The 24,328-nt window shown below is 34.3% G+C and overlaps 3 protein-coding genes across 6 annotated transcripts; 2 read left to right on the top strand and 1 right to left on the bottom strand.

The window, feature by feature from the left end:
- The first annotated feature begins 693 nt into the window (after positions 1 to 693).
- LOC118046694 (uncharacterized) lies at positions 694 to 3,624 on the top strand. Its single transcript, XM_035055681.2, has 4 exons — positions 694 to 1,145; positions 1,982 to 2,058; positions 2,967 to 3,051; positions 3,190 to 3,624. Exons 1-4 carry the CDS (start codon positions 1,092 to 1,094, stop codon positions 3,409 to 3,411), a joined length of 438 nt encoding a protein of 145 aa, XP_034911572.1. The 5' UTR covers positions 694 to 1,091; the 3' UTR covers positions 3,412 to 3,624.
- An 814-nt stretch (positions 3,625 to 4,438) lies between these two features.
- On the bottom strand, positions 4,439 to 11,172 carry LOC118046692 (uncharacterized). 3 transcript variants are annotated; one of them, XM_035055678.2, is made up of 17 exons: positions 10,971 to 11,172; positions 10,718 to 10,893; positions 10,100 to 10,150; positions 9,786 to 10,022; positions 9,355 to 9,453; positions 9,214 to 9,269; positions 8,849 to 8,960; positions 8,442 to 8,612; positions 7,872 to 8,135; positions 6,938 to 7,150; positions 6,588 to 6,791; positions 6,144 to 6,269; positions 5,721 to 6,014; positions 5,528 to 5,626; positions 5,067 to 5,446; positions 4,914 to 4,951; positions 4,439 to 4,784 (listed from the first exon to the last, which is right to left on the bottom strand). In XM_035055678.2, exons 2-16 carry the CDS (start codon positions 10,826 to 10,828, stop codon positions 4,918 to 4,920), a joined length of 2,451 nt encoding a protein of 816 aa, XP_034911569.1. In that variant the 5' UTR covers positions 10,829 to 10,893; positions 10,971 to 11,172; the 3' UTR covers positions 4,439 to 4,784; positions 4,914 to 4,917. The 3 variants fall into 3 exon arrangements, with proteins under 3 accessions (XP_034911569.1, XP_034911568.1, XP_034911570.1); XM_035055677.2 differs by having other exon boundaries at positions 10,718 to 10,865; positions 10,971 to 11,171; XM_035055679.2 differs by having other exon boundaries at positions 9,786 to 10,016; positions 10,718 to 10,865; positions 10,971 to 11,171.
- A 6,113-nt stretch (positions 11,173 to 17,285) lies between these two features.
- On the top strand, positions 17,286 to 22,821 carry LOC118046695 (CDPK-related kinase 4). 2 transcript variants are annotated; one of them, XM_035055682.2, is made up of 11 exons: positions 17,289 to 18,020; positions 18,550 to 18,680; positions 18,931 to 18,972; positions 19,091 to 19,199; positions 19,343 to 19,421; positions 20,161 to 20,457; positions 20,642 to 20,751; positions 21,261 to 21,365; positions 21,554 to 21,616; positions 22,217 to 22,384; positions 22,471 to 22,821. In XM_035055682.2, the coding sequence occupies exons 1-11, from the start codon at positions 17,481 to 17,483 to the stop codon at positions 22,606 to 22,608; spliced, it is 1,782 nt and encodes a 593-aa protein (XP_034911573.1). In that variant the 5' UTR covers positions 17,289 to 17,480; the 3' UTR covers positions 22,609 to 22,821. The 2 variants fall into 2 exon arrangements, with proteins under 2 accessions (XP_034911574.1, XP_034911573.1); XM_035055683.2 differs by lacking the exons at positions 22,217 to 22,384; positions 22,471 to 22,821 and adding an exon at positions 21,856 to 22,208 and having other exon boundaries at positions 17,286 to 18,020.
- Positions 22,822 to 24,328: the final 1,507 nt, after the last annotated feature.

Raw genomic sequence — 24,328 nt, 5'->3', positions numbered from 1 at the left:
AAATCTCTTCTATTATAAATATTTAGGGCGTAAAAAGCTTAATTTTTTTTATTATTCATTGTATAAATATTATTTATTATTCAATATAAAATATATGTATTTAAGTCATATACATGAATATTAAATATCAAAATCATAAATGTTATATACGTATATTAGTTCATCCCCCTTCATACATATTACAAGTTTAAATAATAAAAAAATAGATACAAAATAAAATTAACAAATTATAAAAGGAGAGTAATTTTTTTTTATCAAATATATATCACATTAAAAAATATATAAGCTTGAAAAGTCATCAAATTTATATACAAAATTTTAAAAAAATATATATATATTTCTTGAACCTGTTAGCTGATAAATAATTGGATGAGAAATCTAATTAAAAATAAAATACTAAATTTAATATATAACATAATATAAACAGCTGGAATAAGATCTTAATTAAGATTTATCTACAACCATATAACTTTTAGACACTTCATCCACATTTAAAGAAACAAATTAATTAATTAATTAATTTTCAATGTAGATAATAAATAATAATGTGGCAAGAAAATCCACCTACTACCAAACCAAACCCCCAGCCTTCCTACTCTCCTTGTCCCTTCCAGACAAAAGGGATGCTTCCATAGCTGTAAAACTTTAATAGGGAAAAGGTTTAGGTTAGAAGGATAATTTTTAAAATTTTTTTTTATTAAAATCATGTTGTTTTAATAAAAAAAAATTCAACAAGTGTTCAGTTTTCAATTAATTGAAAGCTTTTACTAGGTTAGCTAATTTTGTTTTTTATTGTTTTCTGTATTTTTTAACTTGGATTAGTCTAGATTCCATGGTAGCCAGCCTGACAGGTCCGACGTGTCTTCCCGCACTATAAAACAACGCTTTGACGCGGCACCGTTTGGGAATCCTTGTCTTGTTACCAAATATAGCAAAAGAGAAACAAAAAGAATACATTTTTATTTTTATTTTTCTCGAGGGTCATGGTGTAACCCTCAGAATTCTCTATACAAACCTTTTCCTCTCTTTGGTTCTCTCAATCTTTTTTTTTTTTTTCTTATCTGCAGTTAGGGTTTTTGGGTTTGTTTTAAATGCAGCAGTCACCGCAACAAATGTTGAGCATCACCACTGAGCAGATTCAAAAGGTACACACACTTCATATATTTTTTTCCAAAAAGTTAAAATGTGGGCATGCTAGATATTTTTTTTTTGTAATGGATTTGGCCTCTTACATGCATTTGTTTGTGGTAAGAGTAGTAGGACTTGTTTGTCTAACTTGTGTCTATAAATCTTGGAAAACGGTGTTAGTTGATCAACCTCTGAGCTTTAAAACTTGGTTTTATTGAATTTTTTTTCCTTGTCGTGTTTCTGGGTTGGCAAGGTTTTCTTGTTGTTGATGGGGTTTGTTTAAAGTTAGTTCTTTGTTTGAGCATGTTTTACATGTATATATTGCTGGCTGTTGGGAATTGTTCATATCCTCTGATTTTTGGTGTTCTTTTGAAAATAAAATGAGGGATTGTGTGTTAGAGTAGAGAATTTTGATTACTTCCTAACAAAAAAGGATAGCAGTTTGGCTGTCATTCTGTGATCAAATAATGGATGAGGCACGGATGGTTACAATTGTTGAGGTAATTCAGAGGATGGTACTGTGGTGGTGGTTCTTCTGTTAAAAATGAAAGGCAAGGCAGGTTTCGCCAATTAGTTAATGTTAATAAGGATTCAAAACGAGTGTTCTTTTGATCTGCCTCTGGTTCTATTCTTTGTAATGGGGTTCAACGTAATTATGCTTTTGTGACCTACATTGAAGCATTTGTGTCAAGTAGATTTTTCTTATGCAAAACATAGACCCTGACTACTTACTAATTACTCTAATTGATTTGATTGTTTATGATGTAGCAGACAATGCCTAAAAACTGGTTAGAAAATGAAAATCATTGTTTGATTATAAGTTTAAGATGGTGATTATTTGTGATTCATGCAGTACTTAGAAGAGAACAAGCAGCTGATTATGGCTATACTGGAGAATCAGAACAAGGGAAACGTTTCTGAATGTGCTTCGTGAGTTACAAACTATCTTCAATGCCATTTATCTTGTTTGTTTCCTTTCTGGCACAAAAATGGTGTGATCTGCCTAATTTTGAACTCAAATATTTTTGCTGAGAGCTTGATGTTTCTGACTAATTCCAACATCCAAAATGTAAACCAGCTCCCCCCCCCCCCGGCCCCCCCGCATTTCTTACCCGCTCATGTGAATCCTTTTAATCTTCTCCTTTGTTGATGAGATTGCAAGGCTGTTCATGATATATAGATCACCGATTAGCTTCAGTGGAGTTTTTTTTTAACATGGCATCGGAGACGAAGACTGCATACGTAACTGTTGTATTATACCAACTGAAAGCTAATTTGGACATTTTGCAAAACGACATTAAAAATCTCACCTCTGGCACTGCTTATTGGTAAATAGCACATGTTGATTTGTTAAAAATGTTGGTTTATTAAAAGATTTATAATTGACATCAATCCTTAGCTCAGACAAAGTGTCCATTGAGAGTGAACGAGTAGCAACAACTATGATCTAGCTAATGTTTCTGAATCATCTTTGATAATAAGATAAACCTAAGTTTTTGCATCATGCTTAATCTTGCAGAATTTTTGGCTCAAAGTGAACTTGGAGCTATGAACTATTATGAGCTTCTCTTTCAGTCTTCGGTTCATCAGCTTCATATAATTCTTATGAGCATCACCGATGAATCTTTTTCTTCCCTTACTAGTATATGTCACATTTGTGACTTTTCTGAATAAAATTTGAAAGGCCATCCTGCCTCTAACTCTCTCTCTCTCTCTCTTTCGATGTTAAGAAAGCGAATGGAAAATTATGTTAGCTCTTATCTGCAACTTTGTGATTCATCTAGACAGGTACATATAGATTCACACACTTGTTCTTGTAAAATTTGCCAATGATTCAGGTATCAAGCCCAGTTACAGCAGAACCTGATGTACCTAGCAAGAATTGCTGATGCCCAACCACAAGGAACCACAATGCCTTCTCAGGTAAAATTGCTGAACAAGACCTGAACACATTCTTTTCTTTTCTTTTTAGGGTGTGTCCCCTACAAAAATTCATTTCAGCTTTGGATAGCCTGCTGTTGAATTTGAACTGTTTCTTCTGTTGAAAAAAAAAAAAAATAGATGCCCCCCCAGCAGCCTGCAGTGAAGCAAGAGCAGTACATGCAGCCATCTCAAGTTGCTATGACTCAGCAACCAATTTTCTTCAATCAGAAGCTCCCTTTCCAAACGAACTTTCAGCATGAGCAGCAGCAACAGCTGCCACCACACCTCCAACAGCAACACTTCACCCAAGGACAGATGAGAATGAGACCCGGTGTCGCTGATCAAGATTCTGATGCCTAAAACCCGCAAATTCTGATTGCCCAGAATGTCTGTAGTTTAGGACTGCCTCAGAACTAGCAGTACAGGAATATCTATTTAAACTGCATTTTCTTCTGTAGGCTGTCTGGTTAATATATCCTGTAAGCATTACTAAGAGGCCTTCTCTTTTTCTTTCGTGGGTGTGTATGTTCAGTAATTTCCAGGTAAATCTGCTGCTATTTTTTGAGGGGTTCAGATGGAAAAGCTTCATACAAGTTGGAATATGAAGGCATTGTTTGGTTTCACTGTCAAATCTTGTTAAAGGCAGTTTATTCACACAGTGCTGATGCGACATAAATTAAGAACTTTAACATATCATTCAAACAATGTCAGGGTTCAGAGAAACAATGTTATGCCCATGGCCATGCGGGTATTTGCATTGCGTAGTTGGAACTTGGGTTTCAAGTCTTAGGTATGACACAGGACTGCTTTGGCGTGAAGATGCCTCTAAACTTTGATTAATTCTTCTTGTTCCTTGCGTGTTTCTCAAGTTGAGAGTTGTTTTTGGATTGCAGACTACACACAGCATAAAGTGGCTTAAAACATAAAAGTGATTATTTAATTTATTTTAAAAATATATTAAATAGCTCTTATGTTCTCTCTTTTTCGCAATGGCCGCTTAATTTTGAATTGAGGGAGCACCAGCAGCCACTAACAGATGACTCCAGCCAAAAAGCTTTGGTCCCCAACAAGGAGTGGATAATCCACACATCTTGATGATTTCACATGACCAATCTTTATTTCCATCAAGTTCAGGAGATCAAATAGCTCTCTATCGCAGCCATATCTCTGATTTTCTTATAATAAAAGTCACATATATCAAGCCAATAATATATCCAATTTCCCCATTTTAACAATACTTGTCACAACATTCAACATCCAAGCACCATGAAGCTATGAGAAATACCATTTTTTTTGTTATTTTGATGCATTCATTTGCGGCTGAAACAATGCTCTAGTTAAAAATTTTACCAATGAAAGAAATTCAAAGGGAAGAATAAAAGAGGGGTGGAGCAAAGATAATTTGCTTAGAGAAAACTCACAAAGAAAGGGGCTGACAGGAGGAGGTATGGACTATCAAATGCACAGAAGCAATTGTGTGCATGAATATCAATGCTGAAAGTTGAATGAGTTCGTCTTCGGTATCATAAACACACACAAAAAGCAGGTTTTTTCCAAAGGCATAAAACTAAAGAGGATAAAAAAAATCAGCTAAGTCCAATGGTGGATTCTTTAAGCAAAAGATGGCTGGCAATTTCATCAAGAGCACAATTCTACCACAGATCGCTCCCATAAATGCCCAATCTGCACTCCTATTAACTCCATGAATTCATTCATATGTTGGACATTGCCTCCTGCAAAATAAAATTAAAATTGATTATAAATCCATGGAAAATCACACAAAACATAGACAAGAATCCATGATCAATGAAGCCAAGAACTGGCATACAATGCAAATGCACATCTCAGATAATTATTATTACCACACTATCTTCTAGAAGTTAATGCAGCTCCGGTTGTCCTGAAAACATTCAAACACATAAAACTCAATGAGCTCTTAAACCACTGGTACACATCACTACATTATCCAACATAAATTGCAAATTCTGCAATATTTAGAAGGATTTAAACCATACCTGCTATGCTGTTTTCCAGTATAAATTGAGTTAGATGTCCCATGAATTGAGCCCTTGCTTTGAGTACTGCTTACGCTGGATCTATCAGAATCTGGCACATTTAGTTCTTGAGAATCTTTTGATTTGCTCAAAATTTTAACATTTGAGATGCCTCCGGCAACCCCAAAATTAACACCATTAGAAAACTTTGATTCAATTGACGGAACCTTCTTAAGTCGATGAGATTGTGCCATGGGAGTAACAGCCACAGAAGGCAAGAATGATGAGTAAGGAGATGATGCTGCAACAGCAGCAGCAACTTTAGCAACAGCTGCTGTAGCAGCTATCATTTCTTGAGCTCCTTCCCGAAGCTGGATATAATCACCCTCAATCAAAAACAACTGAAATCACAATGTAGAGGCTCAGAAACAGTGTTACAGTCCATGTAAGCAAACATGTAAATTGAGATCCCAAAAACTCACTTCTGGGTGACCACCCACAAAGTCCTCTAGCTTTCCATATTTTTTCTTGTAATCATGCCAATGCAAAGGTGAAAGCATCTTGCCAAGTCTATTTGGTAGCTGTAATTGAAACGAATGGAAATTATTATTGCTTCTTAAAGGATTTTAAAATGAGCTAAGATGGGAATAATAAATATTTTACTCAGTCACTAACCGTTGAATTGATCCGAATTTGGCCACCAGCTGGAATGGTGCGAACTATGCAAGTCAACAGAGATCTTTCATCAAGGAGAGGACTCTCAGAAGTTTTTCCTCCGGTAACCATATTTGTCAGGTCAGATGAGATCAATGCTTTAGTCGAAACAGCAGCAGTTCCATTGTTGATTGTGGTTTCGTTGACATTAACTGAATGCGTGGATGTTTCAGATAGTGACAAACTGGCAGCTGAGCTTGCCTGCTCTTCCATCAAAGCTTGGCCATGGTTATTGAAGTTCAAAACATTTTGATCCTACACCAGTCATATATGCTTCTGATTTTAGTTTCTGCCCTAATTGTCAAATGCTACTAATGGAGTAAAAACAACCCACAAAATGGAACCAGCAATGCAAAGGAACTTTAAGCAAAAACAAGCACAGACCTTCATTTCAGTATTCCGTTCAGGAAGATTCAATCTCAAGGCATCATTAAATTGGGAAGAAATCTCTTGCAAGCTCTGCTCAGGTTGGGGATTGGCCAAGTAACCCCTGTCAATCGACTCAATAACCTGCAGAAGTTAGAATTTTTGCAGGCAGTCAATAATCATCATGAAACATAAGTTGATTGCCAGGGGCAACACTACAGCTTGTGTTGAGAGTCAATGACCCCCTGTTTTTTAGAAAGTTCATTGGCCCTTGTATCTAAGGTGAGGCCCCTCCAAAAATTTGATAATTTTATTGATGATACATTTCCGATAATTTTATTGACGAAACATTTCTTTTAGTTTATCTCATCATCGTTATTTTCATATCTCCCTCCCACCAAATTTATTTTACTATAGCTCTGCCACTATTGATTACAAAGGCAACAACTTAATATGCATAACCTGTGATTCCCCTGTGGATGATGAGATTACAGAATCTGGCTCTGCTCCTTGACTGATGTGAACATCTAGATAGTCTGGATGAAACTCGTGGCCATTAACAGACCTTTCATAGTCATACTTCCCATCTGAACTCATAAGGTTATGATCAACTTCAGATGATGCAAGTTGATTCTGTGCAGGTAACTGTGCACTCTCTGTTACAGCCTGAATTTTTTTTTTAAAAAAAAGGGAAGTACACAAATTGTTATCATGGTCTAGGTTAGAAAACATGTTATTGAGTGCTATCAAAGAGAAATGAGCACCTGTAACATTTACAATGATGAAAGAAGAAGTTTCAATTCAATATTTACCTGCCCATTCTGCCATTGCGGGACAGATGACATTGCCGGTACTGAGTGAAAATGTCCAGCATGAGATTGCGGAACATGAGATGTCATAGAATGGGGAATCCCCTGTTGATGCAGAATAAATGGGTGCAGTGCAGTCACCTGCCCAGGTGGAAGGTAGGTCGGCATCCCGAGTAAGGATGTTGGAGCCATTGGAACACCAGCAACATGGTTGGTCTATTGATCAACAGAACAAATATTGGAAGTCATGGATATAGGATTTGAACATTTAATTTTACTTCCTACTAAAAAGTATGTTTCAATTACCTACTGGCTACTGCATAACAGAAACAAATTTTTTTTATTGGGAAAAAAACTTGGAAACACCTATAACATATTTTATCTGTATGGTGTTTTCCACAGTATGATTCCTTTTGATTGCTCATATCTCAATAGGCATGACTCAGATCTCAACTCCAGGGGTATACTATGGAACCAGCTACCTAAAAAGGGATGGAAAAATTCAAAACTACGCCAGAGTAATGGAGGTCATGGTGAGAGGGGAACCAGGAATATGCGGACACATGAAGTCGCATTACATATACTGAATGGCAGCAACAATGTTGTAGGATAGAAGAGCAGTCAGTATCTACTGTTCACATTGATAGCGTGGAAAAGAGCAAGACTATATGCATAAAGAGACCATTCGTTTTTGTATTTCAAAAGCGTTTTTAAAAAAAATTATTTAAAAAAAAAATTATTTGCTTCAAATTAATTATTTTTTTATGTTTTTCAGATCGTTTTGATATGCTAAAGTCAAAAATAAATTTTAAAAAATGAAAAAACATTCTTTCATGCATTTCCAAGCAAAATAAACTTTGAAAAACAACCACTACCACAATACCAAATGGACCCTAAGATTTATAGGAAAAAACAGCCACAGTGATAAGGAAGATACCTGATGTGCATTTCCAGTTGACGCAAAAGACTGAGCATTGTCTGCATTCCCATTTGACAGTGCTCCGTTACTAGCAATGGATGCAGCAGTTCCATTTACATCAAGTTGGTTACCATTGTTCTGAATAAAGTTTGATTCATCCTTTGTGTTTGATTGAGATAGGTGCGACTCGTCTGCATAGGATCCACTCCTTTCTCTGGCATCAGCTAGCTCAAACTGAAGCTGTTGTACGGTATGCAGATGAACTCTCTCCATCTCTGCAAACTGATATCAGTGACCACGAGGGAGGGAAAAAACAGTCAATACAAAATGTTTAACCATGGTGAACACTAAATTGTTCTGTGATGTGTAGTGAACAAAAACACACTAATGAATAAAAACTATAGTAAAATTTCAATATCTTAATGTAGAAATTGGTTTCTAAGTTGAATGAATACAGTAAAATATCACAAACAGAGATACAAGCGAACAAATGCATGCAAACAGCAAAAAAACATGCACACACATCAGGCCCAAGTGATATAAACCAAGGACTGAAAAGAAGTGCAAAGGGTGAAGAAAGCAAGCGACCTGTCGTTGACAGCCAAGCCAAAGCTGATTATACTGCTCTGTGCGGTCTCTCAATTCAGCTTGTAAGGAATGGCTGGCATTAGAATGCAAGGCATCCATCTCCTGAACACGTGCGATCCAAACTTTCAATTGTTCATCCTTCAAATATATGGTCTCCTGATCAACCCTATGCTGAAAGAAAAGATCAATGTTAGACCTCCCACTCAAAACATGTTTTAAGAATTCCTTTTCTTTTCCTGCTTTTAAGCTGTAACATAACAGTTTACTTTATGTTTAAGAATTCTTGTTCGGCAATCTTATAGTAAAAACTTCCATTTTCTATAAACAGCTCCTGGTCAAAACCAGAAGTGTCAACTCCCACTCAATGAAAAAATGCAAGCAAATCAGAACTGAATTGATGGACAGACCTGTTCCTGCAACTCTAGAAATTGCCTTTCCTTGTCTTGAAAATGTTCTTGAAGGTCATGCAATTGCTGTATATGTTGTGCCCTTTCAGCTTCAGAATGATCATGCTCTCTTCTGCAAAAAGAAATAGACCATCTAAATTAGCCCGTCCAGACTTAAATGACCCAAACCTAACCTTAAAGAAGGGTAAAATAAATCAAAAAAGCTCAACAAATTTTTTTTAAAAAATCATTGAGACCTAAATGTATGATAGTCTATGAATTTCTCACGTGCACATCTTTTAAAAGCCTTGCATGAAATTAGAAAGTTGCTTCTACCATCAAACTAAGGCATAAAACAGTGTCAAAACAATGAACAAGTGACATACCTAAATGTTGCTAGTTCTTTATTTTGTTCCCTGAGAAGATCCTCTTTAGCCCAGGCCTGTAAGAATAGACAAGAGACAGCACATGACATATGGCTTGCCGCAAAGACTTTGTCCAAAGGTACAGCAAAGAGATGAACAAACCGCTTCATTATCTAATTTAATTGCATGCAGTTCTCTATCTTTTTCTTCCATTCTCCTTTCCAAGTCATGTATGGTCTGTCCCCTTTCATGCAGTTGTTCCTGCATGGCATAGTAAGCTTTGCATTTATAAGGGAAATTGTTGCAGAAATGAGAAATTGTCGAGCAGTCACCACACAGTTTCTAAAACCTGCTTTGTGGAATAACATAAAGACATTCAACAAAATCTATGGACCTGAACATAAGGGTTTCAGGTGAGGTCACTGTAATTGCAATACAAACCTGATCATATTCATACAGTAGCGGTTTTACAACTTCTATCAGACTTAAACCCAGCACAATGACCAGAAAATGTTTAATGCAATTACAAATTATTGCAATTTTTATATACAAGGAGAAGAATTCTGAGACTGTATTGATAGAAAAGTCCAAACCTGAAGCTTTGCAGCAGCATCTTCACGTTCTTTGATTTGTGCATGGAAGCTTTTCTGTATTTCCATGATCTCAGACCCCGCAATCACTTGAGCTCTGAGCTCAGTCTCCATGTGTTGCAACTCTTCTCTTTGTCTAGCAATGCTGTGAATTCGCTGCTGCAAGATGTCATCATCTAAACCCCCATCAACTGTGATCGAACAGAAGTCCACATCAACAGGCTCTCTTCCATGCTGCACCTTGATAAACATCAAACCAAGTTAACTTTATACAATCCGTTAACCAAACACCCAGCCCCAAAAACCACAACATTTACCTCATATATTGTTCTCTCATCTGATTGCCCCAACTTTGAACGTTCCAAATTCTGTGATAAAAAACTTCCACAGTTAATGACCCAAAAACCAAACATCTAATACCCACATTGACTGCCTAGCTAATACTGAAAACTCGAAGAAATATATTTTTTGGTTTGCATTCAAACGCCCATTAACAAACACCACAGAAAAACATCTAAACAGGAAAAGAAACCCCAGTTACTAACTCTATTCAATCTCCCCATCTTCAAATAACCAAAAAAGAGACAGCTTTCCCATCAAAAAAGCTAATAACATTTCACATTTGCCCATGGCCTCAAAAAACAATTCAGCTTAGTAACTTCGTTTTCAAAACAAACCCTTGCTTGCTTCGAAAGCCATACAGGCCAAACATTTCACATCAAGGGTATCACCAATACATTTCTACAAACCACTATATAAGCACATTTTAACACACACAGAGAAACCCAGTTCCCTGTCTTGCATCTCAAAAACATGATAATTAAAAACCCGCATGATTCCATAAAGTCCAAATCAAAACACCAAGGTTTTCTCCTGTTTCCCATCACATTTTCCCATCAACCAAACAAACCCCGATAAAGCAAGAAATCACTCACCACCTCTTCTCCACCACCACCATTTCTATGCTGCTGCTCCGTAACCGCTCGCCACTCCTTCCTCGACAACGAACCTCGTGAGGCTGCCGCTACTCCGGCAGTCACCTCCATTTACTTCACAAATCGCCGATATCTCTCCAATTCGTAACTGCACGAGACAGAACGGAAAAAAAACCCTAATTTAAAAGAAATAAAAAAAAACCCTAGAATTGCGAAAGAGAAACTGAAATGAGGGAGGAGAAAACGAGAGTGCCTTGAGTGAAAAAATCTTGAGAAGTGGATTTAGTGAATAGATTAGGGATTTCGGGAAACTTTTTTGAGGGTTCTGAGAGGGGAGTGTCAATAGTGAAAAAAGTTGACGAGAGAGAGCTTGAGAGGAAAAGAAGGCTCCCGCAATTTATAGGGGGAAAAAAAAGGCGAGACATTATTGGTATCTTTGGTCACTGCGAGTCTTTTGAGCAGTGTTGTTAAACAGCCGTAACACGTTGATTGTCAATACGTTCCAGGAGAAGTAGATACTTTTTGTTTTTTATGTTTTAAAAATAAATAAAAAGATTTTTTAAAAAAAAAATTAATATTTTTAAATTATTTTAATGTGATGCTGTTAAAAATAATTTTTAAAAAATAAAAAAATTAATTTTTTAATATATATTTAAATTAAAAAATATTTTAAAAAGTAAAGCTACACACTTCCAAATATTCTTAGATTAAATTATGTTTTAAAAAGGAATTAATTTTTTTAATTATTTTAATGTACTGATACTATAAATAAATTTAAAAAATAAAAATATATTATTTTAATATTTTTACAAATATAAAATGTTTTAAAAAATAACATTTACCCATACAAACACCTAATATAAGTTGTTTTTTTAAATTAAATTGAATATAATATTAATTTATAAAAAAAAAATGATTTATCATATTAATGTATAATGAAACGGTTTAATAAAAAATTTAATTTAATCTTGATTAATTCAAAATAAATTTATTCTAATGTTCTAGAAAATAAATCTTCAAACAAGTTAACTATTCAAACTGTAATTTAAGCACTGTGAGGGTGAGCTATGAATCTGTGACCATGTGTCAGAACTTAAAGGGGCTGGCATGCTGGTACATGCTTGCCCCTGCTGATCTGAATGAGGGGCCCAAGTGCTTACGGGCCTAAGCCCATGGTTTTACGAGCTTAGGCCCATTTCTCACAAATTAGACCATCAATATGCCGATGAAGATGAACCAGCCCAACGTACAAACCCAATTCTATTCAAAGATAAGTTAATTTAAACACTCAAAATTCACAGCTGCTAGGAGAAATGGCAATTTTAAGGATTCCCGCAACTAACATGTAAATATTTAAGATAGTTGGAGAAGTTTGTCACATGATAACATCAACTAACATGTAAATATTCCCACAAAGAAAATCACAGTAGAAAAAAAAAATAAAAAAAATCAAACAATATTACGACCTATAAATTTTATGAATGAAGTCATGGATGAAATCAGCCTATGAGTAAAATTCATCCGTTATACAAAAAAAAAATGAATAAAAAATATTCAAACAGAACTATATTAAGTTGTTGTGGTTGGTCTACCTTTTGACTGGACTTTCATACAAAGATGTCAATTAAAGCCTGGACTTGGTCCGTCAAGACCTTTAAGAAGGTGTTTGGCTTAGAAGTATGGTGGGTTTTTTTAAAAGGTACGCACAAACCACACCTAATCCACACTTTCAAAAGATATAAAAACATGTTTTTTACTAAAAAAAGCACAAGCTACCTCACATCCAAACACTCCCTAACTATGCTTAGACGACCACCGCATCCTTCATTAATATATATTGGTGATGGTTAATCTTAAATGGTGTAATTTAATTGATAATATTATGAATTAATTTTTTAAAGGTCATCAGTTCAAGTCTCATAAATCTCGATGTTACTAGAGATTTATATGATCATTAACTTTAGGGTCTGTTAATAGATGGTCGTCAATTATATATATATATATATATATATATATATATATATATATATAGTTGATGGAGATTCAGTATTGGTTCTAGTGGTTAGAAAATTAAATTGTTCATCATTCTCGTTCAAAATGGTTTTTTGTCACGTCGTCCACAGATAACAACACCTATATATTCCCTGTCTAATCTATATTGACATAGGTCCTTGACCACCATATACTGGTCCTACCTTATAATGGTTAGCATTATTTTGGTTTGTTTCAACCACAATCTCAATCACAACTTTTATGATAGAATATATTTATTAAATCGTGACTTATCTATTTTGATATAAGTGTAACGAGATTTAGAAATTTAGTATGAAATTTATTTTTATTTGAGTTATCCACAAATAATTTTTAAAAAAATTCAATAAACAAGAAAAATAAATTAAAAAATTCAAACAAATCAGCAACGGATCATCAACAAAGTTTCAATTACTGATCAACAATGATAATTAGTAATGGAATATCCATTGCTGATTGATACAATCAGCAACCAAATTTTAGTAATGAATAATTTGTTATTAAATAATCAGTAATTAATAATTCATTGCTAAAAAATTAACATATATTATTTACATCTGAAATTATCTGTTGTTAATTTTATTGTTGAGTTTTATCAACAATAAATTTTAATATTATCTGCAACGTAGTAGTTTGCTACATTTTTGTTAGAATTTCATCTTGCTTTTTCATGTGGTTTGGATTAATGAGGTCCCGTTTTACTGTAGAAGAAAAACGAGGGTGAAAGTGAGGAGTGAAATAACCAGGTTTCTTTTTTTTTTGGTTGTAAACATTTAAGAGCCTACGATTCTTGAAGTTTTCTTCTGTTAGGCCAAAACTGAAGTATAAATCATTTATTTATTTATTTTCATGAGCTTAAACTTTCTCTTACAGTGCATTTCGGTGGTGCGGATAGAAAAAAGGAAACATGTTTTATCGGTGTGGGTTGTTCTGGAAGGCAAGTTTCTTTGATTTCAGCTGTTTTGATTCTTCAAGATCAAGAAGGGTGCATTTAGTTTTGTTTGTGGGTCAAAGCCAATGTTTTTTAAAAGGGTGGGTTGTTTTCTTTTCATGGATGCCCGTGTTTTTCTAAGCCCGTACGGTTTCATTGGGTAGAGCCTGCATTATCTTTGGGCTTGGCTAGGAAGCCCAGTCCACCGAATTGGGCTGAGCTTTTAGAGGCTTAAGGCCATGTTTGTCTTGACAAAAAATTGTCAAGTAAAGATGCATTTTTTTGGTCTTTTAAGTTTTGTTTGGCAAACAAGCTCCAAGCAAATTTTCAAGCCTTGTATTTCTGTTTTTTTTTTAACCCTATGTAATTTAATATTTAGAATTGTGATTGGTATTAAATAAATCAGTTTCGTTTCACAAAAACAACAAATACTTTTCTTTCAATAATACAATTTTTTAAAAAAATTGTATATAGTCAAGTCTCTTGAAAATAAATTATATTTGTATATTTTAGTATATTAAAAAATCATAAAAAACAGTTTTTTTTTTTATTTTATATGCATATTGAATGTAATAACCAATTTATTAAAGGCATTGAAACTTAGCCTACATTTAAAAAATATCAAAAAAATTATTTTGTTTGTTTGAATATCAAGAATTATGAACTTATATATAAGACGTATTATTGATATTAAAAAAAAATACAAAAAAAAATGTCCTGACTCCATAATGGATAAGATAATGATCTCTTTGTCAAGAAATACTTTTCTTGAATCTTAAATAGACTAATAATTAAAAACACACAATAATATCTTAGTTTTTATAAGAAAAAAACAACCAATGTAATTTTTTTTAGATAACGTGTGCTAGGGATAATACATCATTCATACACACAAACTAGTCTATGTATCTAGACTTTAAGACCAATTAGGGTTCATAACGATCAAAATATTAGGTGGCGACTGTACTTATTTTTTATTAATAAAAAATAAGAATTTTTTGTTCTTTCCCATCACTAGAGAGATCCCGACTCAGGATGATAATTATCGTGACACCACACAAGTACAATAAAATAGATAATAAAGCTAGTTTGCAAAAAAAAAACTCGATTATTTTAGTAATATAATATTATAGTTTTAATATCAGATCTAGAAGTCGACCCCATAATTTTATTTAATAGAAAAATATAATTAAAGTGATGATGTTTTAACTGAAGAAAAACTTTAAAAAATAATTAATATGTCAATGACTGGTTTTTTCCTCTAGGATGATTTTACTTATATTTTTTTTTGAAAGGATTGAAGGTTGACCTTGCTGACAATCCAAGTTGAACAATCACAATAAAAGTAATTATTTATTTAAAATCGCTGTTTGAATTTAGATTAACCAGCAAGTGTCTTGGTGAACTAACTTGCAATACATCTTTAATATTTTCATCAAACTGCGTGAAGTGTGAATTGATTAATTTTCCTTTGCATCCCATACCGTTTACCAATTCTAAGATTCAGACAGAGAAACAGAACCGGCGAGCCGGAAAATATATTACAAAGGAAAAGCAAAGTCAAAGATGAGAATGTTTCCTGTATGAAAGCCTCCCTATTCATGATAGTTTGGTAACCTGAATTTTGATTATTCTAAAAGCATCCAGATCTAGTTATACACGGTTTCATATATTCTTGTTTGTTTTTACATTTTAAAAATATTTTTTAAAAAAATTAATTTTTTTATATTTTTTTTACTATAAATTAATATTTTTTCGGTGATTTTAGATCATTTTGATGCGCTGATATCAAAAATAATTTTTTAAAAATAAAAAATATTATCTTGATATATTTTTGAGTAAAAAAACACTTTGAAAAGCAATCACAACCACGCTCTCAAACATGTTAATTCAAATTGTGTGGTTTTATTGGTTCAATTTAAAAATGATGTTATTTTAAATAAAAAATTATTAAAATTAACTTAATTAGAGTAAATTAGGCAAGTTAGGTACAGTCAACCTGATTTTAATGAGGAAAAAAAATTTGCCTCGTTCAGATTAAAATTACTTGAAGAAAGAAATATGATTTATGTTCATGCACTAACTTGGTACAACAATAAATTTAATTGCCAAGGAAGAAGCAATTTAATTTATGACCCATTACTTTATATTTTCTTATGTTGCTTAAATAGTAAGAACATTTAATTGGAGATGGTGACAACATTAAACTCCCTAATGCACCCACCATGTAGTATAGGGTTCTAGACTTTATTCTTGTTTCTTTTTTATTCAATAATCAAGATATTTGCTAATTTTCATGCTTCGAATTAAATTTTTCATATATAATAAAATTCTAGATCAGCCATCTATCTCTAATTTGGTACATTTATAAGGGATTTTCATCATTAATTACATTATAGATTTGAATCCCAAGAGACAAATCCATTTACTAGTTTTAAAATTTCATAATTAAAGTTATAAATCTATTATTATAAGAGGATTAATCAGAGCTGAATAAGGCGAGTTTAAAATAGTATAATTTTAATTTTTTAAAATAAAATGATATTATTTTAAATTATTATTTTTATAAATCATATTATATTTTAATTAAATCACATACTAATTAAGTTAATTTTTTATTAATTTAATTTAAAATCCAATTCATTGCTTGCGTGTTAGGTTTAGAACGGAAAACTTAGGAGTACATGTTTTGGAGTATGATTATTGTTATTTTTTAAAGTGTTTTTTATTCGAAAATAAACCAAAATAATATATTTTTATTAATTATTTTTTTAATATCAACTCATCAAAATAATATAAAACATTAAATAATATTAATTTAAAATATAAAAATAAACGAAAAATTTGCCATGACATCAGCCATACTTTTCAGCTTTCTAAACAAAGAAAACAATAACAAAATCTATCACTTTTGGATCAAAAGAACCTTGAGAAAACAATTAACGATTTTTCCAAGGGAGGACCAATGGCTTGTCCTCGTCTTCTCCTGCCTGTCCTTTTCTTTCCTAAAAAGTATCCAACTGCAGATTCACATCTGTTTTGGAGCTAGAAATTTCCTCAAGCTTCATATAATATTAAACGCAGCATTTTCAACGAGAAAACGCGTTTTCTCACAGTCCATGATCAATAATTATATCAATAAATATAATATCATAACTTATAAACTACAATAAGTCAAGGTGTTTCCTTAACGTAAGTCAAAGAAATAATGCAATTTTTTTTTTCAAAAAAAAATTATTTAAAAAAAAAACTGTTCCGTGAAACCTATCCATAAAATAAAACGATGAAGTTTATTATTTTGCTTACTCATGTAATGGTTAATATGTTTATAGTTTTTAAAATTAATGATTATATAAAATTTTAATGATCATTATATTAATACTTGAAAAACTCAAATTTAAAATTACATAAAAAAATAAATTCACTTACTACCAACTAAATGGTTAAGCCTAGCATATTTTAACTCTTTAAAGAGTGGCATTCATCATGGGTAAATACACAAGGGACCCGCAGGCACCTTATGTGATAACAATAATCAGACGGTCAGAAATGTGGCTTTGACCAATTAAGGCATACAATTCAATGTCACTCTATCTTCTCTCTGTCAACTTTCAAAAATATTAATAGCCTACCCCCCTCCTCCATTTCTCAACTCCTTCCTTCTTTACCTTTCCTTCTTTGTATTTCCCTCTAATAAATTTCCTTGCCACGGTTACTGCCTCAGCACCTGACTTAATATCACAGCCCACCGTCTGATGATCTGACTCTCTCTGATCAACAACTTCACCTCCGTATCCACCCATGGGACACTGCTGCAGCAAAGACGTGTCAGCTGTTAACAATGAAGTGATCAACTCGATCAAGCATCCTACTCCGCCGAACGCGGCGGCAGTTGAGGTGGCACCGCCTGCCACCAATGGCTACGCCAATTCATTCGCAGCCAGCCCTTTTCAGAGCCCACTTCCCGCGGGAGTCCGGCCATCGCCTTCCCCGGCGAGGACGCCGGGGAGGAAGTTCCGGTGGCCGTTGCCGCCTCCTTCTCCGGCTAAGCCGATCATGGCTATGATGAGGAGGCGGGTGCAGGGGAAGCAGCAGCCTCAGGAGGGGCAACCGATAACGGAGGATGGTGGCGGAGAGGGAGGAGGGGGAGAGAGGGTAGCGATGGGGAGTGGGACGGGGGGTTTGGATAAGAATTTTGGGTATCCAAAGAACTTGGCGGCGAAGTTTGAGTTGGGAAAGGAGGTGGGGAGAGGGCATTTTGGGCATACTTGCTGGGCTAAAGGAAAGAAAGGAGAGCTTAAAGGACAACCTGTTGCCGTCAAGATCATTTCCAAAGCTAAGGTGCATTGTTTTCAGTGTTAGTCTTCATTGATGAATCCTGACCGTTCGTTTGCTGTTACATACGTGTGTTTTCTGTCGGTTGTTGTCAGCATTTGTCTACTTCCTCTTTCATCTGTCCAAATGCCATAATTTTCACCTACGATAACTATCATGTCTTTGAAACATGCCATATGATTGTGCCAGTTGTCTTGTTCAGTTCATGTTTCCACGTCTTGATACTGTTTAATGTCACAATGTTGCTGACCTGAGCAAGCATTATCCTTTAAACATGCTATACAATGAGTATGGGTGCCCTTAAGATCGTATTTAGTTTCTGTTGATGCATTAGCTGGATCGAGAATACCCCTTGCCGTCGAACAAAAAAAGAAATCTTGATGTTGTTTAGTGTCTAGTATTGCTGACCTGAGCAAGCATTATAAGAGCTGCAATTGCCACTGGAGATGAAATCGATTGTTTTAGCTAGCTGATGTATTGTATGACTGAATCGATGTTGGGGTGTTTTACTAACTAAATGGGTATTAATTGGCAGATGACAACAGCAATATCAATTGAAGATGTTCGACGAGAGGTCAAGATATTGAAAGCATTGTCGGGGCATAAGAATATAATCAAATTCTATGATGCTTTTGAGGATGAAAATAATGTCTACATAGCCATGGAGTATGTATATTCTATACTTTTTCTTCGAAAAGATTATTTATCTTATCGGAGTTCAACCTCTCGTTTTGGATGATTTCTTTGATGTTTTATTTACACCTTCATGAATTGAGCTGATGCTTATGATGAACCTAACCCTCCATTAGAAATTTAATTTGTTTACTAATGAATGGACTGAGGTTTACTTACTATGCCATCACAAAATTTCTAAATTTGTTCTCATGAGTTTTAAAATCTCTTTGTTATTTGTCAGATTATGTGAAGGTGGAGAATTGCTGGACAGAATTTTATCAAGGTAGTAAAGGAGAAGGGAATACTTCCACTACCTGTGATGCTTCAGTTTTGTAGTTGCTTTATGGTTTGGACTTCAGATTTTTTGTTTGACTCTATTCCTTGTGGCTTCCATTTTGCAGAGGGGGGAGGTACACCGAGCAAGATGCTAAAACTATTGTTGTGCAAATTCTAAGTGTAGTTGCGTATTGTCATCTTCAAGGGGTTTCTCACCGTGATCTAAAGCCAGAGGTACTTTGATAAGCATGGACACTAAAGTATGGTGTTGTTTTGTTTGGTTTCTATGTTTTAAAGTAACAAACTCATGTCGTAGGACACTATGCCACCAATTTCCTTTCCAGCTCTTAACCATGTATTCTGTGACCACTTGGCAGAATTTTCTTTTCACCTCAAGAGATGAGGATGCTCCAATGAGGATTATCGATTTTGGTCTATCTGATTTTGTTAGGCCAGGTAACATTTTCTTACCGATAAACTTATCAAAGGTTTTTCTATTTTCTCTGTGAAATTGTCCCAGTTACAATTTCATATTCACTGGGAGGTTGATTTGCTCCACAAAATAATGTCACACATAAAGCATTTTTATTGCTGGATTCAAAGGCTCAAAATCAAACTTCACCTATGTCACGCCTCAGGAAATTCCGTGTGAAATGCAGATTTCATTTGCGTTCATTTTCCTTTTCAGTTTCTGTCAGGGCATAATATGATATTTATAAAAAGAAATACTTTTACGTACTCTTCTAATTTCTGATTTTCATTTTCTTTCAAGTTTATGCTAACAGAAGAAAAATCAATAATTAGGAATTTTTTTCACAAAAGAACAAATAGGAAATTGTGGATCAAAGGAAAATGAAATCAAGCTACATCTGACTCATGGTGTTTCCCAGCCAACCTGCATTGGTTCCTTTGTCCTCAGACAAGCTTGGGTTGGCTGACTGCCAGAAACTTACATCATCGGCAATTCCATATGAATTTATTTGTTTATGGCTGTGCTTTCAATTGCATTTAACTGCTTGAAGGAAAACACGGATACTTTCCATGGATTTGAATCATACAAAATTATTAGATCTTCCAGCCATCCATGCAAATTTGTTTTTTCCTGGTTATTGCTACAACCAGTTCCCTTTAATACTGGCTAGTTATTTCCAACTGTTGTTTGAGTGCAAAACATTCAGTTCTTATACATCCGCAGATGATCGTCTCAACGATGTTGTTGGCAGTGCATATTATGTTGCACCTGAAGTGCTCCACAGATCATACAATCTCGAAGCTGATATGTGGAGTACTGGTGTGATAACATACATATTATTATGCGGGAGTAGACCTTTCTGGGCAAGAACTGAATCGGGAATTTTCCGCTCCGTGCTAAGAGCTGATCCTAACTTTGACGATTCACCTTGGCCTACTGTGTCACCAGAAGCTAAAGATTTTGTCAAAAGGCTTCTGAACAAGGACCACAGAAAAAGAATGACTGCTGCTCAGGCTCTAAGTAAGTTATTTACAAATATTTCAGAACCTCCATTACTTTAATCAGTGAACACTGAATATATAGATAATCTCTCCCTCCCTCCCTCTCTGTTCTGGATATGTATGGTTTTGTGCATCCTTTTTACTAACATTTTACGCTGCGTGTTCATTTTTGTGGAAACTAATAAAATCTCCTACATTTGCAGCCCACCCATGGTTACGAGATTTAAATCCAGCCGTGCCTTTGGATATTTTGATCTTCAAGTTGGTCAAGTCATATGTTCGTGCCACACCTTTCAAACGTGCAGCACTGAAGGTATTTATGCATAGACACTCGAATTTTTAAAGGTATCTTTTCCCTCAAAAAGAAGGAAAGAACAGGAAAATAACGGGATTTTATCACTGTCATTGAGTAACGTGTATGTTGCTTTGCTTTATTGAGTGATGTGGCACCCGTTGTCCACCATTTGGAGCATAGTAGCTTTCCACTGAATACTCTTTAAGTAAATTGAGACTGGTTTTTATTTGTATTACTTTGCACCACAGCTTTCAAACACGCAACAGTGATAATAATTATACGTGAACACTTGCATTCTGACTGGAACCGTTTCCCTCATAAAGAAGCCTCCTAAAGAACGAAAAAAAGAGAGGAAAATAATGGGATTTTATGATTATGTCATTGAGTAATGTGTAGGTTGGTTTTCTTTCTTGAGTGATTTGAATCTAGTTGTCCACCATTTCAAGCATAGTAGCTTTCTATATAATACTCATTATCTTGTAGAATTGCGATTTGGGACTGGTTTTTTACTTGTTTGACTTTTGCAGGCTCTTTCAAAAGCCATTCCTGAAGATGAGCTCGTCTATCTCAGGACTCAATTTAGTCTCTTGGAACCGAAAAATGGATACGTATCCCTTAATAATTTCAGAGTGGTTAGTCAAAGCTTTCTTTTCTTGCTCTATCTCTCTACGTGAAATTTTGACATTTTCAAACAGAGGTTGTTAGTTTATTTTTTATTAGTGTAACGTGATTGATTATTGGATCCAATTTTATATTGTATTAGTTTATTTGTTTTTCAGTATATTCTTCTCACAACATATAAACTTGTGGTGAAGTGCAGGCTTTGACGAGACATGTTACTGATGCCATGAAGGAATCACGGGTTTTAGAAATTTTAAATGTGGTAAGGTTTATTTACTTATTCCGCTGGCTTCTTCCACAGCATTGTTTGTGGAGATTTTCCAGAAAGAAAGGAAAATAATAATGTTGATTCCAAAGTTCATTTGGCTATATATTTAGTACACTTGACAGTTTCCTTACTTTAATCTTTCTGACTTTATCTCGTTTAGGTTAGTGTTACGTGAGTTGTTTAACATTTTGGAGCTTGAGGTGAAATATTTGACCAACTTATTTCCTTGATAGGGACTATTGAAAAATCAACTCATCATCTGTTCTTGAGAGGGAACACCTGCAATAGTACTCAAATTTTCCAGTTTTGTTCACATGGTTCCTTTAATAACTCTGTGCATGTGCTCGAAAGTAGGATGTACTGAAACATGAAAAAGAACCTTGATCATAAATCGCGAATCTCTTGCCGTTGCCTTTCTCTCACGGCTATGTTCTCTAAATGGATGGCCTTGATCACCCTCTATTGGTTTTCCTCTCTACTTCTATATGATTTGGAAATCACTAAATGATATGATTTCATGTGACTCTTGCTCGAGGAGCTTGCCATGCTGTGAACCCCAATGGCTAAGACTAATATCTTAGCTTCCAATTTCAGATGGAACCGCTCGCTCACAAGAGAATGGGGTTCGAGGAATTCTGTGCTGCTGCAATCAGTACACATCAGCTCGAAGCCCTGGAAGGATGGGAGAACATTGCAACTGAAGCATTTGGTTTTTTTGAACAAGAAGGAAACCAGGTCATCTCGGTGGAGGAATTGACACAGGTATCTGCATCTACTGTTTTACCATCTAGCTACCAGTTTATGTTCAATCGATCGAACACCTCCTGAAAATCAAATAATTTCTGCAGGAAATGAATCTGGGCCCTACGGCTTATTCTGCAGTCAAGGATTGGATTAGAAGCTCCGATGGGAAGTTGAGTTTTATTGGATATACCAAGTTCTTACATGGCGTGACAATGCGCATCTCGAATGCAAGACATCGATGACATAGCCAATACTTAATTGTAGAACCGTTACACACTATTTTTTGTACCAAGTGCATTGACTTTCTTGTTATCGCATCTGATTGGAGGTGTAGGAAGAAATGTCTAGCCAGGATCATGTCCAGATTCAATTTGTTTTGATTTAAACCCATATAGCGTGCCTCTTATGTCAAAAATATCAACATGATTTTTCAGCTGATGTGGAGATTATCACCATGACCTTTGCTGTATAGTTGGATGTCTATACACCACATCTTATTTTAGCCATCTTGCCTGGGCTGAGCTACGAAGTCGGAGCAAAATTCTTTTCGAAGAGAAAAAAAATTAGGCATTGTTATGGTGTTTTTTTTAATAAACAGATTTTAACCATGAATTTAAAATTAAAATGAAAATATATTAGATTTATTTAGATTAATCCGAGTTAATATGTAAAAATTATAAAGATAATTTTTTTTTAAAAAATTAAAAATCTCAATCTTTAATTAATTTTACGTTTAAAGATGAAATTAGTAGAAAATAATATAATTAAAAAAAATCAAGTTAACCAATTAAACTTAAAGTCATGAATGCCATCGAATTAAAATAACAACATGAAATTTTGAGGGGTGTAATTTAACTGATCAGACTTTTGAATTTGTTTCTCAGAAATTATTAGTTTGAGTGCTACAAACTTTAGAGACACCTGGAAATTTACAGTCGTTAACTTCAAGATCTCGAGAAATTAGTCGATGTGCGCGTAAATTGACTCAGATACTCACGATTAAAAAAGAAAAAAAAAACATGTATGTTGACAGTTCTATAAAGTGAGCACAAATGCGACAGTTATTGGAATTACCTCGGAACACCATCAATGGCTCCGATCAAGGGGAGTCTCCGATTGGTATAAATTCTGGTGTTTATCGGAATGGGATATTTAAGGGAACAACACCAAGGAAAAACCAGTCCATAATTAATATATTACTCTGTCTTTGTATTGTACAAGGCCTTGTAGTTGGTTCCAACGACGTGGATCCCAGAAGCCATGGTGTGTGTCGGAATCAACTTGGTGATTTATTTAATATCTTGAATTAATGTACTACGTATGTACTAACCGTTTTATTTAACGTGGCGTTTTTTCATGAGACCAGCTTGGTGGGAGCCCTGAAGGTTTGGACCATGGCAGTAAAATACAGGTCATGTTAAACAAATAGCAGGTTGGGTTTGGTGATCAACAACTGATAATTTATTTAATTGCTATTTTTATTTTAAATATTATTTTTTATTTAATAGATTTATACAATAATAAAACACATGGAAAATATTTTTTTTATTAAATATTTTTTAAGGAAAAAAACGTGTTAGGCACCTAGGACTGAGATAAAAAAGCAAATAGTTAATAATAAATGATGAAATTATATTTTTTATTTTTAAAGTATTGATAACAAATAACGAAATTGTATTATTTTAAATTGAGGGCCAAAAAATGCTTTAAACAAATAAAAAAAATTATAGCCTGGATGTTGTGACTTAATCTGCTAAATTTTTAATTCGAGTTATGAACTCAACCATATTTATTAATATCTTTCTTATAAATCTATATTTAACCTAAATATAAAATAAAAATAATAATAAAAGAAATGCCTAGGCATTTAAAGCCTATGGCCCAACACGTAACGTCTTTGAAAGAAAGAGCTTAAACATGGTGGACCTTCAAGTCTAGACTTGCGTGTTTGAGCTTCTTTTT

The sequence above is a fragment of the Populus alba genome, chromosome 12 (assembly GCF_005239225.2).
Source record: "Populus alba chromosome 12, ASM523922v2, whole genome shotgun sequence".
Classification (NCBI taxonomy): domain Eukaryota; kingdom Viridiplantae; phylum Streptophyta; class Magnoliopsida; order Malpighiales; family Salicaceae; genus Populus; species Populus alba.
Note: the sequence above shows the minus strand (reverse complement) of the source record. Positions and strands in the feature narration are given on the sequence as shown.

What these genes read in the sequence shown, in the direction of transcription:
- LOC118046695 (XM_035055682.2), top strand. Translation starts at nt 17,481, where the DNA reads ATGGGACACTGCTGCAGCAAAGACGTGTCAGCTGTTAACAATGAAGTG. An exon ending in ACCGTGATCTAAAGCCAGAG is followed by an intron (nt 19,200 to 19,342) that starts GTACTTTGATAA and finishes ACCACTTGGCAG; the next exon opens with AATTTTCTTTTCACCTCAAG. An exon ending in TTTTAGAAATTTTAAATGTG is followed by an intron (nt 21,617 to 22,216) that starts GTAAGGTTTATT and finishes TTCCAATTTCAG; the next exon opens with ATGGAACCGCTCGCTCACAA.
- LOC118046692 (XM_035055678.2), bottom strand. Translation starts at nt 10,828, where the DNA reads ATGGAGGTGACTGCCGGAGTAGCGGCAGCCTCACGAGGTTCGTTGTCG. An exon ending in CATCCACAGGGGAATCACAG is followed by an intron (nt 6,270 to 6,587) that starts GTTATGCATATT and finishes TAACTTCTGCAG; the next exon opens with GTTATTGAGTCGATTGACAG. An exon ending in AACGGAATACTGAAATGAAG is followed by an intron (nt 6,015 to 6,143) that starts GTCTGTGCTTGT and finishes TGACTGGTGTAG; the next exon opens with GATCAAAATGTTTTGAACTT.
- LOC118046694 (XM_035055681.2), top strand. Translation starts at nt 1,092, where the DNA reads ATGCAGCAGTCACCGCAACAAATGTTGAGCATCACCACTGAGCAGATT. An exon ending in CCACTGAGCAGATTCAAAAG is followed by an intron (nt 1,146 to 1,981) that starts GTACACACACTT and finishes TGATTCATGCAG; the next exon opens with TACTTAGAAGAGAACAAGCA. An exon ending in GAACCACAATGCCTTCTCAG is followed by an intron (nt 3,052 to 3,189) that starts GTAAAATTGCTG and finishes AAAAAAAAATAG; the next exon opens with ATGCCCCCCCAGCAGCCTGC.